Genomic DNA, 15,814 nt, shown 5'->3' with positions numbered 1-15,814 from the left:
GAAAATATAGGATGTATATTTCTCATATAATTAAGGTGACTGATAACGTGTAGGTGAGAACCTATCTCAATTGGCTTATTGGATCTCAGACCATAAAACATCAAATTATACCTATCACATGTGTTTCCTCTCTTGCAAATGGGGATAGTAATAGCACTCATATCTCACTGGGTTATTGAGAGGTTTAAGTAAGAGAATCCATGCAATGCTTTATAATGTTTTTGTTGCTGTTGTTAGAGATAGGATCTGGATCTGTCACCCAAGCTGGAGTGCAATGGCACAATCCTAGGTCACTGTAACCCTGAACCCCTGGGCTCAAGACATCCTCCTGTCTCAGCCTCCTGAGTAGCTAGGACTACAGGCACATGCACCATACCCAGCTAACTTTTTAAATTTTTTTGTAAAGACAGGGTCTTACTATGTTGCCCAGGCTGGTCTCAAACTCCTAGCCTCAAGTGATTTCTCCTGCCTCCACCTCCCAAAGTGCTGGGATTGTAGGCATAAGCCACTGCTATAATGATAATCATATAGGAAAAAAACTTCAATAAATATTGGCTGTTACTACATGTATGGCAATTAAGAGCTGGCGAAATACTCAGAATTATTTTATGCATTCAAATAAAATGCCTTTTTGTTTTGTTCTGAGCGGGATTATACCGCTCTGTGCAGGCCCACAGGAATCAAAGTCGGAGAGAAGGAATATCTTTGCAGCAAGACCCAGGGGCGTTGTATGACTTTAATTTAGATGAGGAATTGGAAATTGATCTTGATGATGAAGCAATGGAAGCTATGTTTGGACAAGACCTGACCAGTGACAATGATATTCTGGGAATGTGGATCCCAGAGGTACTGGATTGGCCTACCTGGGTGTGTGTGACTGCAGCGGGGGCTGCTCTGACTTATTTTCCTGCCCTCCTGTTCATATAGCTTACTAACAGCAGCCTTGCCTAGAGTTGAAACACTCTAAAAAATCTTGTATCTCATCCTGATGTTTGGGGATTTAAAGCCTGAGGTTACTTTGATACCTACAAACTAATAAGGAAAAGTCTCTCTTGCTTTCTCTGTGGGATTTTATTGCTTCTCTCCCCAGACAAGATGAATAGAGCCATACTGTGGTAATATTTGATTCTGATGTCAAAGATAGATTACAAAACAAGCATCAGGTTCCAGTAGATGTTGACAGGTTATATAACATGGCTGTTATACTCACATTGCTATCTGAATGCATGTTCTTCTCCTTCATAGGTTCCATTTAATCAATGTAATGCCTAATTCTAGGAACCAGTGCTCACCTAGATCTTGTCAATACTTCCATCTGGGGGAAGGGTACATGGTGGGTTTGTATGTCTACATTGTTTAGCATTACATTTTTGTAGTAGGGAGACCAAAAAGCTCATAGGTGTAAGTCCTACAGGAAAGAGAATCTGCTATATAAATAAGTGAATCGTAATGATTTTTCTCAAAAATTTATAAAATAGGTATGCATTTTGTGACCAGATGAAAAATAATTCTTTTCACTTTTTTTTTTTTTTTTAAAAAAACCTCATTTCGAGATAGGACAGATTGTCATGTTTATTAACTTTTCTCAGTAGGATACTCAGTTACTTGTATTATTGATATAACTTACTAGAGTGAGAGAGAGCAAAGAACACCTTCAGATTGTGTTATCTGAATTCTGATTTGAAAGAAATATTTATGTAGCGTTAATGAACGTGGAAATATTCTAGCATCTGTAATAAAGTAGTGAATTTAATATCATAAATAATCTACTTGGCACTTCTTGGTTTTATGTTAAATTGACTGTAATCATTTGGTATGAAATCCTTTTGTGCAGCATGTTTGCGAGTCTGAAGACAGGGAAGAAGTGGTGGTGTGTGAACTGTGTGAATGCAGTGTTGTCAGCTTCAATCAGCACATGAAGAGAAACCACCCAGGCTGCGGGCGCAGTGCAAACCGCCAGGGCTATCGCAGCAATGGTTCCTATGTGGATGGCTGGTTTGGTGGTGAATGTGGGAGTGGAAATCCATACTACCTGTTATGTGGCACCTGCAGGGAGAAGTACTTAGCCCTGAAGACCAAATCCAAGACAACAAGTTCTGAAAGGTACCTTGAAATTGTCTAGATATCCAGACCTCCTGAAGATACCTCATACCTTAAGTCTTGGGAACTATAGATTTTTCATGTGAGGAGTTGCATTTAACCTTCCCTGAAATCCCATGATTCCTACACTTTGGGCAGAAGGGATGGATGGGGTTTCAGAAATTCATGTTCTCAGGAATAGTGGCATGGCAACATATCCTTCCCTGGAGTTTGACCGTGTTAACCTTTGACTTGTTGGCAAGTAATGGTCAGGACCCTTTCCTTAACCCTCAGGAGGAGGCTTCTACTCAATTCTTTTCGTTGGTGTTTTCTACCATATTTCTGGCATTTTAATTAAGATCTTTTTCCTGATTAAAAAAAGAGACTTTTGATTAAATGAGTTCCATAAAAATATTATCTCTTTACATCCTTAATTCCTAAAGAGTAGGTTTGTTGCCCTTATTGTCACCTATTAAAATCTTTAAGGTTTTATGGAATAGAATTTGGTTAAAAGAGTTGTTTTAGGTAACCCAGAAATCTCCCCAGTAGTTTGGTTAAATAATCATTGATGTTGTAAGCATGTGTGTACCTACATACCAGCAGTTTTTATTATGTTAGCCTATAACATGAAACATACTTTTTTTATTTTGTGCTGCTTTATTAATGGCCTCTTAAAATATTCTAATGACTTAATTTGCATTTTGGGGTACTAACTGTTTTATATAAAAATGCAATGTTCTTCATGTTTGGTGCAGGTACAAGGGACAAGCTCCAGATCTAATTGGCAAGCAAGACAGTGTGTATGAAGGTAGTTTGTTTTGAGAGCCTCTTTATTTTACATGTTTTTTTAATATATCCTCTCTGCTTAACATCTGTTACTAAAATTCACCTTCGTGTGTGTGTGTTTGTATTTGTGTACATGTTAACTTAAATTTTCCCTTAAAAACTCAAGGTAGTTTAATAGCAACAACCCTGGTTTAAAAGTCAAAGGAAGAGAACCTGGTTTCAAACATCAGCTTTACCACAGAATATTAATTTCTATTTGGTGTATTTTTTTTCAAAGTAGGGAAAGGATGTGGTATATTTTGAATTTCCACCCTAATTGTGGAAAGTAAAAAATAAATAGAGATGAGCATTGATGTTCCTGGAGCACTCATTGTCTTGAAATAACTCATTCCCTAATGATTACAGACAGCTAAGAACTCTTTGTTAGACCCATGACAGTATTTTTAATTAGTTTAAACCTCTATTACCAGCTATAGCATTTGCTATTGCTGTCAATTTATTTAACTACATTGACTCCCTTTCCCTGAGAGTCTCACTTATGCTTCAGGAGTGCAGTTTGGTTAAGTTTGCAGGAGATGGTGCCGTAATTCATTATGTGGTCACTGGACTTTCAGTCTATCTGCATTTTATTTATTTATTTATTTATTTATTTATTTATTATTTTTATTTCTTTGAGATGGAGTCTCACTCTGTTGCCCAGGCTGGAGTGCTGTGGCGTGATCTCAGCTCACTGCAGCCTCCGCCTTCCAGGTTCAAGCGATTCTCCTGTCTCAGCCTCCTGAATAGCTGGGATTACAGGCGCACACCACCATGCCTGGCTAATTTTTGTATTTTTTGGTAGGGATGGGGTTTCATCCTGTGGGCCAGGCTGGTCTCAAATTCCTGACCTCAGGTAATCCACCCACCTCGGCCTCCCAGAGTGCTGGGTTTACAGGCGTGAGCCGTCGCATCTGGCCGCTCATCTGCATTTTAGATGTATTTTCAGAATAACCATTGCCAGCAGATTTATGTAATATTTATACTCACATACTATACATTTATTTATTTAAATTCCAGAAGACTGGGACATGTTGGATGTTGATGAAGATGAAAAGCTAACTGGTGAAGAAGAATTTGAATTGCTTGCTGGACCGCTTGGTTTAAATGACCGGCGCATTGTACCAGAACCAGTTCAGTTCCCTGACAGTGATCCACTAGGAGCATCAGTAGCAATGGTCACAGCCACCAACAGTATGGAAGAGACTCTAATGCAAATAGGTAAACTGAAATGCTGATTTGCATTGATTTTATAGCATCTACTGTAGTTTGTTTCTTAGGTAAATAATAATAAAGTAAAGGTAATTAAGACTAATGGTTCAACATTATCTCACCCTAACAAGTCTCTTTAGCCAGTTGTTTTAACATTTTGAAGGTATAATGTGATATTAAGTTTTGGCTGGGCGTGTTGGCTTATGCTGGTGATCCCAGCACTTTGGAAGGCTGAAGAAAGAAGGTCGCTTGAAGCCAACAGTTCAGGACCAGCCTGGGCAACATGGTGAGACCCATTTCTATAAAAAAAATGAAGAAGAGTAGCTGGGTGTGGTGGTGTGCACCTTTAGTCCCAGCTACTCAGGAGGCTGAGGCAGAAAAATCGTTTAAGCCCAGGAGTTTGAGGTTATGGTGAGCGATGATTGAGCCACTGCACTCCAGCCTGGGTGACAGAACCAGACCCTGTCTCAAGAGGAAAAAATAAACTTTAAAGATTTTTTTTGTCTTTCATGATATCGAAGCAATAAAAAGATTTATAAGACTTGTCATTTAAAAAAAAAAATTGGTGTTAAGAGAATCCTGTAACCAACTCAAAATTATTGTGCAGTCTTCTTTTTATTTGGGTGAGAGGGTGTGGTAAATTTTTGGTATAGGGAATACAAAATAAAGAATTGGGTGGTATTGGTAATTCAGTCCTTTATAAATTCACAAAGCATGTTTTTAAAACTTTCTTATATCTTTCTTATCAGTAGATGTGATATATGGACAAAATGAACAAAACAATACTTAATGGAAAAATTTCTCCTGTGGTAAATACATTGTTAACATAGAAATATCTAAGTTAGAAATATCCAAGTTTAAACTTAGAAATGTGTGAGTTTCTCCTAAGAAATTTTCTATATAACCAAGTTCCAGATGAGCGAAAGACATTGGTTTGTTATGGAACCTCTGTAGAACAGGAAATTTTTTTAGTAGTTCAGATATATTTTTTTTCTTACCTTGTTGAGAACGAAACAAAAGTATGTTTTTCAGGTTGCCATGGCTCTGTAGAAAAGAGCTCCTCTGGGAGAATAACGTTAGGAGAGCAGGCAGCTGCCCTAGCAAACCCTCATGACCGTGTGGTGGCTTTAAGGAGAGTGACTGCTGCTGCTCAGGTTCTTCTGGCCAGAACCATGGTCATGAGAGCACTGTCTCTTCTCTCAGTCAGGTAAGTGTTATTTTATGTCATATGATGCTAAGTTAACTTCTAATGTACGTTAGCTGGGAGTCTGGTGGTGTTTGGGAGGGTGAGAGAGAATTTGAGAAGCTTGAATATGTACTGTTGAATGAAAGATGTTAGACATAGTCATCATTGTTATTCACTCAATTGGTCTTTCAGTTAATACTTGGCTCTTTTTAGGTAGAAAATAATGCCATTATCACAACTGAGTAAACTGCATACATTTTATTTTGTTGCTTGAAATGGGAAACTAAGGCTGTTGATCCAAATGGTGCTGGATTAAAAACTAAAGGTCAAAATGTATCGACCGTCTGTGTAGCTAAGTCAGCCTGCAGATACCATCATGGGGATCCTTGCTGTTTTCATACTGTGGATTGTAATGTAAAAAGGGGCTGAGAACCAGAAATACCTAAAAGGTAGCCATTTAAGAAGTGATGAAGCAGGAGTATTTAATGGCAAATCAGTGAAGGCAGAAGGATCCTGAAAGGAAAACAAAATTTCCATAAGACTGTGTGCTATTGGCTCAAGGATAGGCAAATAGGATAGGACAGAAGAGAGTTCAGAAACCGACCCACACATATAAATAAACACTTGATTTATGACAGTGGTTCACACTGTAGAGCAATAGAGAAATGATTTTTTTTTTCAATAACTGAAGCAGGGTCTGATGGTTTATCCACATAGGAAAAAAAAAAAAAGCCGGCCGGGCGCGGTGGCTCAAGCCTGTAATCCCAGCACTTTGGGAGGCCGAGACGAGTGGATCATGAGGTCAGGAGATCGAGACCATCTTGGCTAACATGGTGAAACCCCGTCTCTACTAAAAAAAAATACAAAAAACTAGCCGGGCGAGGTGGCGGGTGCCTGTAGTCCCAGCTACTCGGGAGGCTGAGGCAGGAGAATGGCCTAAACCCAGGAGGCGGAGCTTGCAGTGAGCTGAGATCCGGCCACTGCACTGCACTCCAGCCTGGGCGACAGAGCTAGACTCCGTCTCAAAAAAAAAAAAAAAAAAGCCTTGGTCCCAACTTCATATTATATAAAGCAAATAATTATAAAGTGGCCCTTAGATTTAAATATGACAGAAAAATAAATCAGTAAAGTTTATTGAAGGTAACAGAAGAATTTCTTCTTGATCTTGGGACAAGCAAAAATTCCTCAAGCAAGTCACAAAAGGAATCTGCCATGAAAGATTGATAAATTGGAATACAATAAAATAGAAAACCTCTGTTTAGCAAAAGTGATTTGAAAAATAAGAAAGTAAAAAAGCAAGCCATAGAATGGGAGAAGATATTAGTAATGCATCTAACCAATAGAATGTGTAAATAATTCCTATAAGTTAACAAGAAAAAGACAACCCAGAAGAAAGTGGGCAAAACACATTAAGAAGTGTTTCACAGAAGAGGATCCCCAAATGGCCAATAAACATGAAAAGATGTTCAACCTCATTGAGTCTTCGGAGAAATGAAAATTAAAACCCAATGTGATTTGGAGGCCAAGACGGGAAGAACCCTTGAACCCAGGAGTTTGAGACCGCCCTGGGAAACATAGTGAGACCCTGTCTCAAAAAACAAAACAAAAAAAACACCTAAGACAAAAACCCCACCAATGAGATACTACTGTACACCCACAAGAATGGCAAACATTTAAAACACTAGGGAGAAAAAAGTGACTGAAACAGCTAAAACTCTCATACATTGTTAGTGAGAAAATAAGTTGGTATAACCACTTTGGAAAACTGTTTGATAGTATCAACTAAAGCTGAACATGAATATACTTTGTGACCCAGAGATCCACTTCTGGGTATATATCCAACAGAAATACTTAAATATGTGCCCCCTAAAGACATCTCCAATCATTCTTGGTAGTATTATTCATAATAGCCCCATGTTGGAAACCACCTGATTGTCATCTGTATGGATAAATGAACTGTGGCAGATTTCATGTATATGTCAATGAAAATGAACTGCTCAATGCTACAAGATTTGGATGAATCTTACAAACATAATATTGAAGAAGCCAGACACAAAAGAGTACATACATTATTATTCAATTGATGTAAAGTTCAAAAGCAGGCAAAACTAATTTGTAGCTTTAGAAGTCAGGATAGTGGTTGCTTTTGAGAGTATCGTGACTGAGAAAAGCCCAAAGCAGGTTTCTGAGGTACTGGCAATGTTCTGTTTCTTGATCTGGAGAGTGGTGACATGGGTTTGTTCAGTTTACGAAAATTTATGCTTTGTGAACATTCCTGTTTTACTTTGGCAGTTCAGTTGTACTTCAAGTATATGCCAATATTTATTAAAAGCAGAGAAAGTTTAGATGCCAGTTTTCAGCTTGGTATCTTTGGCAACTCTTAGGACATGTATTGCTAATGATAGTGCAGCTTACATTTTATTATGGTTGTTGATGCTATGAATGATATGTGGGACTGCAAATGGTCCCTTAAGAAATCCATTTTCTTTATCCATCTGAAATGTTTTTCTTTACTGGCAGTGGTTCCAGTTGTAGCCTCGCTGCTGGTCTTGAGTCTCTGGGACTAACAGATATCCGAACACTGGTTCGATTAATGTGCTTGGCAGCGGCAGGGAGAGCTGGCCTCTCCACCAGCCCTTCTGCCGTGGCTAGCACGTCAGAACGATCACGAGGTGGGCATAGCAAGGCTAACAAGCCTATCTCTTGCCTGGCCTATCTGAGCACAGCAGTGGGATGTCTGGCATCAAATGCTCCTAGTGCTGCCAAACTGCTGGTACAGTTGTGTACACAGGTAAGCTAGTTTCAGAACTTTTCCCCATTACATTGCTTATTTCTGACTGATTCTTGAGCCTTTTGAAATGAAATATTTTTGTTCCAAAATTACATGTAAAAATTAAACCTGTTTTTCCAATTGCTTCTTCAGAACTTGATTTCTGCTGCAACAGGTGTAAATCTAACCACAGTTGATGACTCAATTCAGCGAAAGTTTCTACCCAGCTTTCTCCGAGGAATTGCTGAAGAGAACAAGCTTGTGACCTCCCCAAACTTTGTTGTAACACAGGCCCTTGTGGCATTGCTAGCAGACAAAGGGGCCAAACTAAGACCTAACTATGATAAGTCAGAAATTGAAAAGAAAGGTAGGTTTCATACTTCTGAAAGATACAGTCTTCTAGTTGACTTTATTCGTATTTTTAAATAATGTTTTTACATTGTTAGTATATGATAAATTATGACATGTGAGTTTCTTAAGTTTAGAACATAAAAAAAGTGCATGGATACTTTTTCCACTGTGTATGGAAACAAATATTAGAAAATGTACCATGTTATTTTAGTTACAGATTATGATTTGAGTTGCCATAGATAATAATCCTGGTAGAATTCTTTAATAAAATTTAGATGAAGGTAGTGTTATTTTTCTCTTTGTTTTAAGATTATAACACTTTGAAGGGACTACTTATCACTACTATCTGCCTTTCTCTTCATCAGGACCATTTAGCCAAGAGATATGGCTTTTGTTTTTTGTTTGTTTATTTTCGAGACAGTCTCACTCTGTCGCCCAGACTGGAGTGCAGTGGCATGATCTTGGCTCAGTACAACCTCCACCTCCTGGGTTCAAGTGATTCTCCTGCCTCAGCCTCCCAAGTAGCTAGGATTACAGGCACATGCCACCACGCCTGGCTAATTTTTGTATTTTTAGTAGAGACAGGGTTTTGCCATGTTGGCCAGGCTGATCTTGAACTCCTGGCCTCATGTGATCCAGCCACCTCGACCTCCCAAAGTGCTCAGATTACAGGCATGAGCCAACCACGCCTGTCCATCACTGGCTTTTGGATCTATCAGCCCAGTTCCTTGACTGGCTACAACACCATCACTTTTGAGCAACAAAAGCCAAGCTGTTTTTCTTAAAGGGATGCTGTCTCTGTCCTGGTTTTAAAATTATTCCTGCTGCTTTCTTAGTCTACTGAGTCCTTGGAGCAAAGACTACTGATTGTTGTGTAATAAAATTTATGTATTTATTTATTTTTGAGATGGAGTCTTGGTCTGTCACCCAGGCTGGAGTGCAGTGGTACGATCTCGGCTCACCGCAGCCTCTGTCTCCCAAGTTGAAGCAATTCTCTTGCCTCAGCCTCCCGAGTAGCTGGGATTACAGGCGCGTGCCACCACACCTGGCTAATTTTTTTTTTTTTTTTGTATTTTCAGTAGAGATGGGGTTTTGCCATGTTGGCCAGGCCGGTCTTGAACTCCTGACCTCGGGTGATCCTCCCACCTTGGCCTCCCAAAGTGCTGAGATTACAGGCATGAGCCACCGCACCTGGCCTAAAATGTATATTTTAAATGAATCAGATTTCTTACAGAATTTGATGTGAGATAAATGCTTTATTTCTTATGTGTATATTTTAGTGAAATAATTACTGGGAAAAGTGCTAATTCTTAAAAGATATGGGTTAACCCGTTTGCTTGTTCACCACCACCAGATCTCACCTGAGCATCATTTCATGTTTTGTTTAAGCAGGTTTAATTGCCCAATTGTATGCCCATCCTTCCTATGATCCTTCTGCTGTAGGCCCTCTAGAGCTGGCTAATGCCCTGGCAGCCTGCTGCCTCTCCTCCAGGCTGTCCTCACAGCATCGGCAATGGGCGGCTCAGCAACTCGTGCGCACTCTTGCTGCACACGACCGTGACAACCAAACTACTCTGCAAACACTCGCCGATATGGGAGGAGATCTTAGAAAATGCTCCTTTATCAAGTTGGAGGCTCATCAGAACAGAGTAAGTATTTTGAGTATAAAGTGTGTTAATCACCTTATGTGAGATGAAATAGTCTCTGCCCTTCTCAAAGAGCTCAAAGTTTAGGTCTCTCTCTTTGTGTCACTCTCTTTCACACATGCACACATACACACACATGCACACAATTACAAAAATGTTCCTGGCAGTTACCAACTCTGCTTTCTCTGTATGCTGGTTTGATATAATAGTATACAAACGGGAGAATTGGATGGGGGATGAGAAGAAAACCAAAGGAATAGCTTCACAAAAGATGAAGGCTTTTGCATTTGGCCCTGTTATCTGTGGGTTCCACATCCATTGATTCAACCAACTACCAATGCAAAATATTGGGGTAAAAAATAATGATCCAATACTAAAAAATAATACAAATAAAAAGTACAGTATAACTTTTGTGCATAGTATTTACATTCTATTAGGTATTTAAAGTAATCTTGAGATGATTTAAATTACATGGGAGTATATACATATGTTATATGCAGATACTACCCCCCTTTTTTTTTTTTTTTTTTTTTTTTTTTGAGATGGAGTCTCGCTCTGTCGCCCAGGCTGGAGTGCAGTGGCCGGATCTCAGCTCACTGCAAGCTCCGCCTCCCGGGTTCACGCCATTCTCCTGCCTCAGCCTCCCGAGTAGCTGGGACTGTGGGCGCCCGCCACCTCGCCCGGCTAATTTTTTGTATCTTTTAGTAGAGACGGGGTTTCACCATGTTAGCCAGGATGGTCTCGATCTCCTGACCTCGTGATCCACCCGTTTGGCCTCCCAAAGTGCTGGGATTACAGGCTTGAGCCACCGTGCCCAGCCTACTACCCCATTTTTATAAGGAATCTGTCTGCAAATTTGGGGCAGGGGATCATGGAACCAATCACCCACAGATACTGAAGGACAACACGCAAGAGGAAAAGAAATTGGCCTCACTATTTTAATCTAACCCACGGGATCTCTCAGCTATAACAAGAAATGAAGATTGAATTGTATTACTTAAATAAATCTTTTTTTTTTTTTTTTTTTTTTTGATGGAGTCTCACCCAGGCTGGAGTACAGTGGCGAGATATTAGCTCACTAGAGTCCCCGCCTCCCAGATTCAAGTGATTCTCCTGCCTCAGCCTCCTGAGTAGCTGGGATTACAGCTGTGCACCACCACACCCAGCTAATTTTTTGTATTTTTAGTGGAAACAGGGTTTTTCCATGTTGGCCAGGCGGGTCTCACTTCTGACCTCAGGTGATCCGCCTGCCTTGGCTTCCCAAAGTGCTGGAATTACAGGTGTGAGCCACTGCACCCGGCCTACTTAAACAATTTTTAAAATTATTTCTTAGTCTGTGTTATTTATTTTATAGAATATAAAATGTTAAAGTACTTACTAAGTAAACATATTTAGTAAAGATTATAATAGGTCTCAGATAATTCAAATGCGTTAGTGCATAGTACCTTAAAGCTATACGCCAAATAAGTATAGCTTCAAATATATTTGCAAGCCATTTAGAAAAGAATGGAGGCTGGGTGTGGTGGCTTATGTCTATAATCCCAGAACTTTGAGAGGCTGAAGTGGGCAGATCACTTGAGGCCAGGCATTCAAGACCAGCCTGGCTAACATGGTGAAACCTGTCTCTACTAAAAGTATAAAAATTAGCCAGGCGTGGTGGCACATACCTGTAATCCAGCTACTTGGAGGCTGAGGCACGAGAATTGCTTGAACATGGGAGGTGGAGGTTGCAGTGAGCTGAGATTGAGCCACTGCATTCCAGTCTGGGCAACAGAGCAAGACTTCATCTCAGTAAAAGAAAAGAAAAGAATGGATGCTTTTCCTTTAATTTCATGGTAGATTTTTTAAAATTGGATACAACTTTTTCAAATAATAAAATCATTTGAATCAAGTATTACTAGACTTACCCGTTTCAACTTTTCTAGGTAATGACATGTGTTTGGTGTAATAAAAAAGGTCTTTTGGCTACAAGTGGCAATGATGGCACCATCCGCGTATGGAATGTTACCAAGAAGCAATATTCACTGCAACAGACCTGTGTGTTCAACAGATTGTGAGTGCTAACATTACATGTATACCATTTAAAATAAGAGAATCCTAAACATGCCTCATCTTGGTTGTGTTAATGTAATCATATTGTCACTAAAAGTTTTTGAAATTTTCTTTTAGATTACTATTACTGTATCTTCAGTGTGTATTTTTAGCTTTCCAGGATAACAATTCAGAAAACATAATTTTAAACCATCCATATCTGGACTTAGAATTAAATCAAGATCTACTGGTAAATAAACATTCAGCTATGTAAAACAGTAGGCTAATTTGCCATAGGTCTTTAAGAGTTGTTTAGGAATTAGAGTAATTATATTGCTTCTGTATCAGAATGTAGCATTTTTAACAGTTTTTTTTATTTTTTGTTTTGTTTTGTTTTGTTTTGTGACGGAGTCTCACTCTGTTGCCTAGGCTAGAGTGCAGTTGTGCAATCTTGGCTCACCACAACCTCTGCCTCCCGGGTTCAAGCAATTCTCCTGCCTCAGCTTCCCAAGTAGCTGGGACTACAGGCACTCACCATCAATGAGCCCAGCTAAGTTTTGTATTTTTAGTAGAGATGGGATTTCACTATGTTGGCCAGGCTGGTCTCAAACTCCTGACCTCATGATCTGCCAGCCTCAGCCTCCCAAAATGCTGAGATTACAGTTGTGAGCCACTGCGCCTGGCTGCATTTTTAATAATTTTATAGCCAGCTGTAGCTATTTCTTTTCTGAAGACCTCCCAAGAGATTAGGCAAATAAGAATCAATGTCTTCTGAATAATAACCACCTGTACAACCCATACAAAATTCAGATGTGTTTATTGACAAGTTGTGTACTAATTAAATGAGGAAAAGTCTAATATCACTTTTTCATAATTCATTTTCACATGATGACAAATATTAATGAATGTGTAACTGTTAAATACTGCTAGCCAAGGTTTTGAAACAGAAGAATCAGTTATACACTCTAGTCTATGTGAAACCCTTATTTTAAGGTTTGAGGTTTAATTTACTTTTGAATGATGGGGATTAGAATTGCATACTTATCTGTTATATTCTAGGGAAGGGGATGCTGAGGAAAGCCTGGGATCACCCAGCGATCCAAGTTTCTCACCAGTTTCCTGGAGTATCAGTGGCAAATATCTAGCAGGCGCTTTGGAAAAGATGGTGAATATCTGGCAAGTTAATGGTAAGAGTCATGTAAACACTAGTAAACTGCTGAAACTAGTTTTTTTAAAACCTTCCTCTTAGGCTTCTGAACAGTGGTTTCTCTTCACCTTGAAACTCACAAGCCTTCCAACAACTTTGAAAATCTATGCCCTGTGTGCTTCAAATTAGAGAGGAAGTGCTCATTTATTGACTTTTCTTTCTGGGACTGTCAACTAACCTAGTAGTTATAAACTTAAATTTTTTTTCATGTACTACTAAGTATTCAGAATAGAGTTTGAGGAGATGTAGTCGTCACTGAATTTTAAGCTATATATTCTTTTGAATTGCTTGAAATATTTCTATTATGTTTATTTTGTAGGTATAAATTCTTGTCAGTTTTTATTATTCCTCTCTGGAAAGTAAAAATAATTATTGTAATATTGAGCTTTTTCGTATTTTTGTTTGTTTTTTACATATTTGAGGAATAGCTGTTCTGTGTCACATATTTGAGGAATAGCTGTTCTGTCACATATTTGAGGAATAGCTAGCCTTAACTGCAGGTAAGTTTCTTATGCTAATCTGGTTATCAGTAATTGTTGAGAAAGGACTTAAGTGCTTGACATCTGTACATTCAGTGTTTTTTCTTTACACTCTCTTCTATAAAGGTACCATTTTGTCCTATTAATAGTTACAGATAGCCAGGCGTGATGACATGTGCCTGGAACCTTAGGGAATCAGGAGGCTGAGGCCCAAGGATTGCTTGGGCCTGGGAGTTTGAGGCTGCAGTGAGCCATGATCATGCCACTGCACTCACTCCAACTTGGGCAATAGAGCAAGACCCTCTCTCAAAAAAAAAAAAAAAAAAAATCAGAAAACAAACAAAAAAACCAGTTACAGAAAAACATTAATTTTATTTATTTATTTATTTTGAGATGGAGTCTCACTCTGTCACTCAGGCTGGAGTGCAGTGGCGTGATCTCGGCTCACTGCAGCCTCCGCCTCCCAGATAGCTGGGACTACAGGCGTGCGCCACCATGCCTGGCCAATTTTTTTTGTAGTTTTAGTAGAGACGAGATTTCACCATGTTGGCTAGGCTGGTCTCGAACTCCTGACCTCAGGTAATCGACCTGCCTTGGCCTCCCAAAGTGCTAGGATTACAGGCATGAGCCACTGTGCCCAGCTGAAAAAGTTTAATTTTATGATCATATATAGTATATAAATGAAGGATCCTGCCTTCACAGTCTTATTTATTAGCAGGCTATTATGAAATTCGGAACTGCTTTGAGTGTGTTTTAGAATTAAGTAATATTTATTTTTGTTCCTTTTTTTTCTTTTTAATAATTAAGTAACAACTAGTCAACATTTTTTCCCTCTTTAGGAGGAAAAGGATTAGTAGATATTCAGCCTCATTGGGTATCTGCCCTGGCTTGGCCAGAAGAGGGTCCGGCTGCAGCCTGGTCAGGAGAGTCTCCAGAATTGTTGTTGGTGGGACGGATGGATGGATCTCTGGGACTGATTGAAGTTGTTGATGTGTCCACCATGCACCGTCGAGAATTGGAGCATTGCTATCGAAAGGATGGTAAATGACTGCACTTATGTCTAGTTGACAGAGTCTCCAACTTCCTTTCTAGACTTAGCTTTTTGGCACTTACTTTTAAAAATGCCAAGTGAATATTATCTTTGGTTTGTTTTCAAAATTTTCCAGTCATGTTTTAATTCTAATTAGTTGCTGAATTGAAAGGTATTTATCTCCCAGCCCCCACCACACATCTCTGCCAAAATGAGATTTAATGGTATTATATTAGTCATTCATCTTTTGTGTGACTTAATATTTATAGCAGATTCCAAGTCTCCTTTGAAAGTTAGGACTGTCCAAGAGAAAAAAAGATCATCATCATTATTGATGGAGATGAAATTTTGTGTGTGTGTGTGTGTGTTTGTTTTTTATTTTTTTTGTGAGAAGGAGTCTCACTCTGTTACCAGGCTGGAGTGCAGTGGTGTGATCTTGGCTCACTGCAACCTCTGACTCCCTGGTTCAAGCTATTCTCCTGCCTCAGCCTCCTGAGTAGCTGGGATTACAGGCATTCACCACCACGCCCAGCTAATTTTTGTATTTTTAGTAGAGACAAAGTTTCACCATGTTGGCCAGGATGGTCTTGATCTCCAGACCTTGTGATCCCCCTGCCTCGACCTCCCACAGTGCTGGGATTACAGGCGTGAGCCAATGCGCCTGGCTGAGATGAAATTGTCTTTAAAAAAATTAGTAAAATTGAAGTAATGGAGGAAGGGGGAAGAGGGGAATTCCTGGTCTGACAAGAGAGTAGGAAGTCTGCTTTCTTCTTACTGTGGTGTTCCTTTGAATATGAATGCATCTCACTAGGTTTTGTTGGTTGTCTGGGGGAAGTTGGGTAATTCAAAGGTCATAGTGCCTGCTTACATGGTATTCCATTAACAGAAGAGGTTTATTTTGTTTGTTTAGAAATAGGTAATACTTTGATAGGGTTGAAAAATTTAAGTTTTAAAACATATACAGTGAAAAGTCTTTCTCCCATCTGCTCAGTTCCCACACT

At 39.3% G+C, this 15,814-nt stretch overlaps 2 protein-coding genes across 9 annotated transcripts in view; one reads left to right on the top strand and one right to left on the bottom strand.

The window, feature by feature from the left end:
- Window positions 1-15,814, bottom strand: part of SNX1 (sorting nexin 1) — a 631,233-nt gene that overhangs the window by 487,306 nt on the left and 128,113 nt on the right. The window lies entirely within an intron of this gene.
- The window catches only part of HERC1 (HECT and RLD domain containing E3 ubiquitin protein ligase family member 1), a 222,915-nt gene that overhangs the window by 171,551 nt on the left and 35,550 nt on the right, over window positions 1-15,814 (top strand). For 5 of the 8 annotated variants that reach the window (XM_050795890.1, XM_050795895.1, XM_050795891.1 and 2 more), the window contains exons 44-54: window positions 647-867; window positions 1,835-2,107; window positions 2,839-2,887; window positions 3,922-4,122; window positions 5,146-5,320; window positions 7,820-8,090; window positions 8,223-8,436; window positions 9,813-10,069; window positions 11,992-12,119; window positions 13,157-13,284; window positions 14,623-14,823. In XM_050795890.1, the coding sequence (XP_050651847.1) occupies window positions 647-867; window positions 1,835-2,107; window positions 2,839-2,887; window positions 3,922-4,122; window positions 5,146-5,320; window positions 7,820-8,090; window positions 8,223-8,436; window positions 9,813-10,069; window positions 11,992-12,119; window positions 13,157-13,284; window positions 14,623-14,823 (2,118 nt within the window). The remainder of the gene's footprint in view (window positions 1-646; window positions 868-1,834; window positions 2,108-2,838; window positions 2,888-3,921; window positions 4,123-5,145; window positions 5,321-7,819; window positions 8,091-8,222; window positions 8,437-9,812; window positions 10,070-11,991; window positions 12,120-13,156; window positions 13,285-14,622; window positions 14,824-15,814) is intronic. The other 3 variants (XM_050795897.1, XM_050795896.1, XM_050795892.1) reach the window with 2 other exon arrangements.

Source organism: Macaca thibetana, chromosome 7, assembly GCF_024542745.1.
Source record: "Macaca thibetana thibetana isolate TM-01 chromosome 7, ASM2454274v1, whole genome shotgun sequence".
Taxonomy (NCBI): Eukaryota; Metazoa; Chordata; class Mammalia; order Primates; family Cercopithecidae; genus Macaca; species Macaca thibetana.
This window is presented reverse-complemented; position numbering and strand designations above follow the sequence as displayed.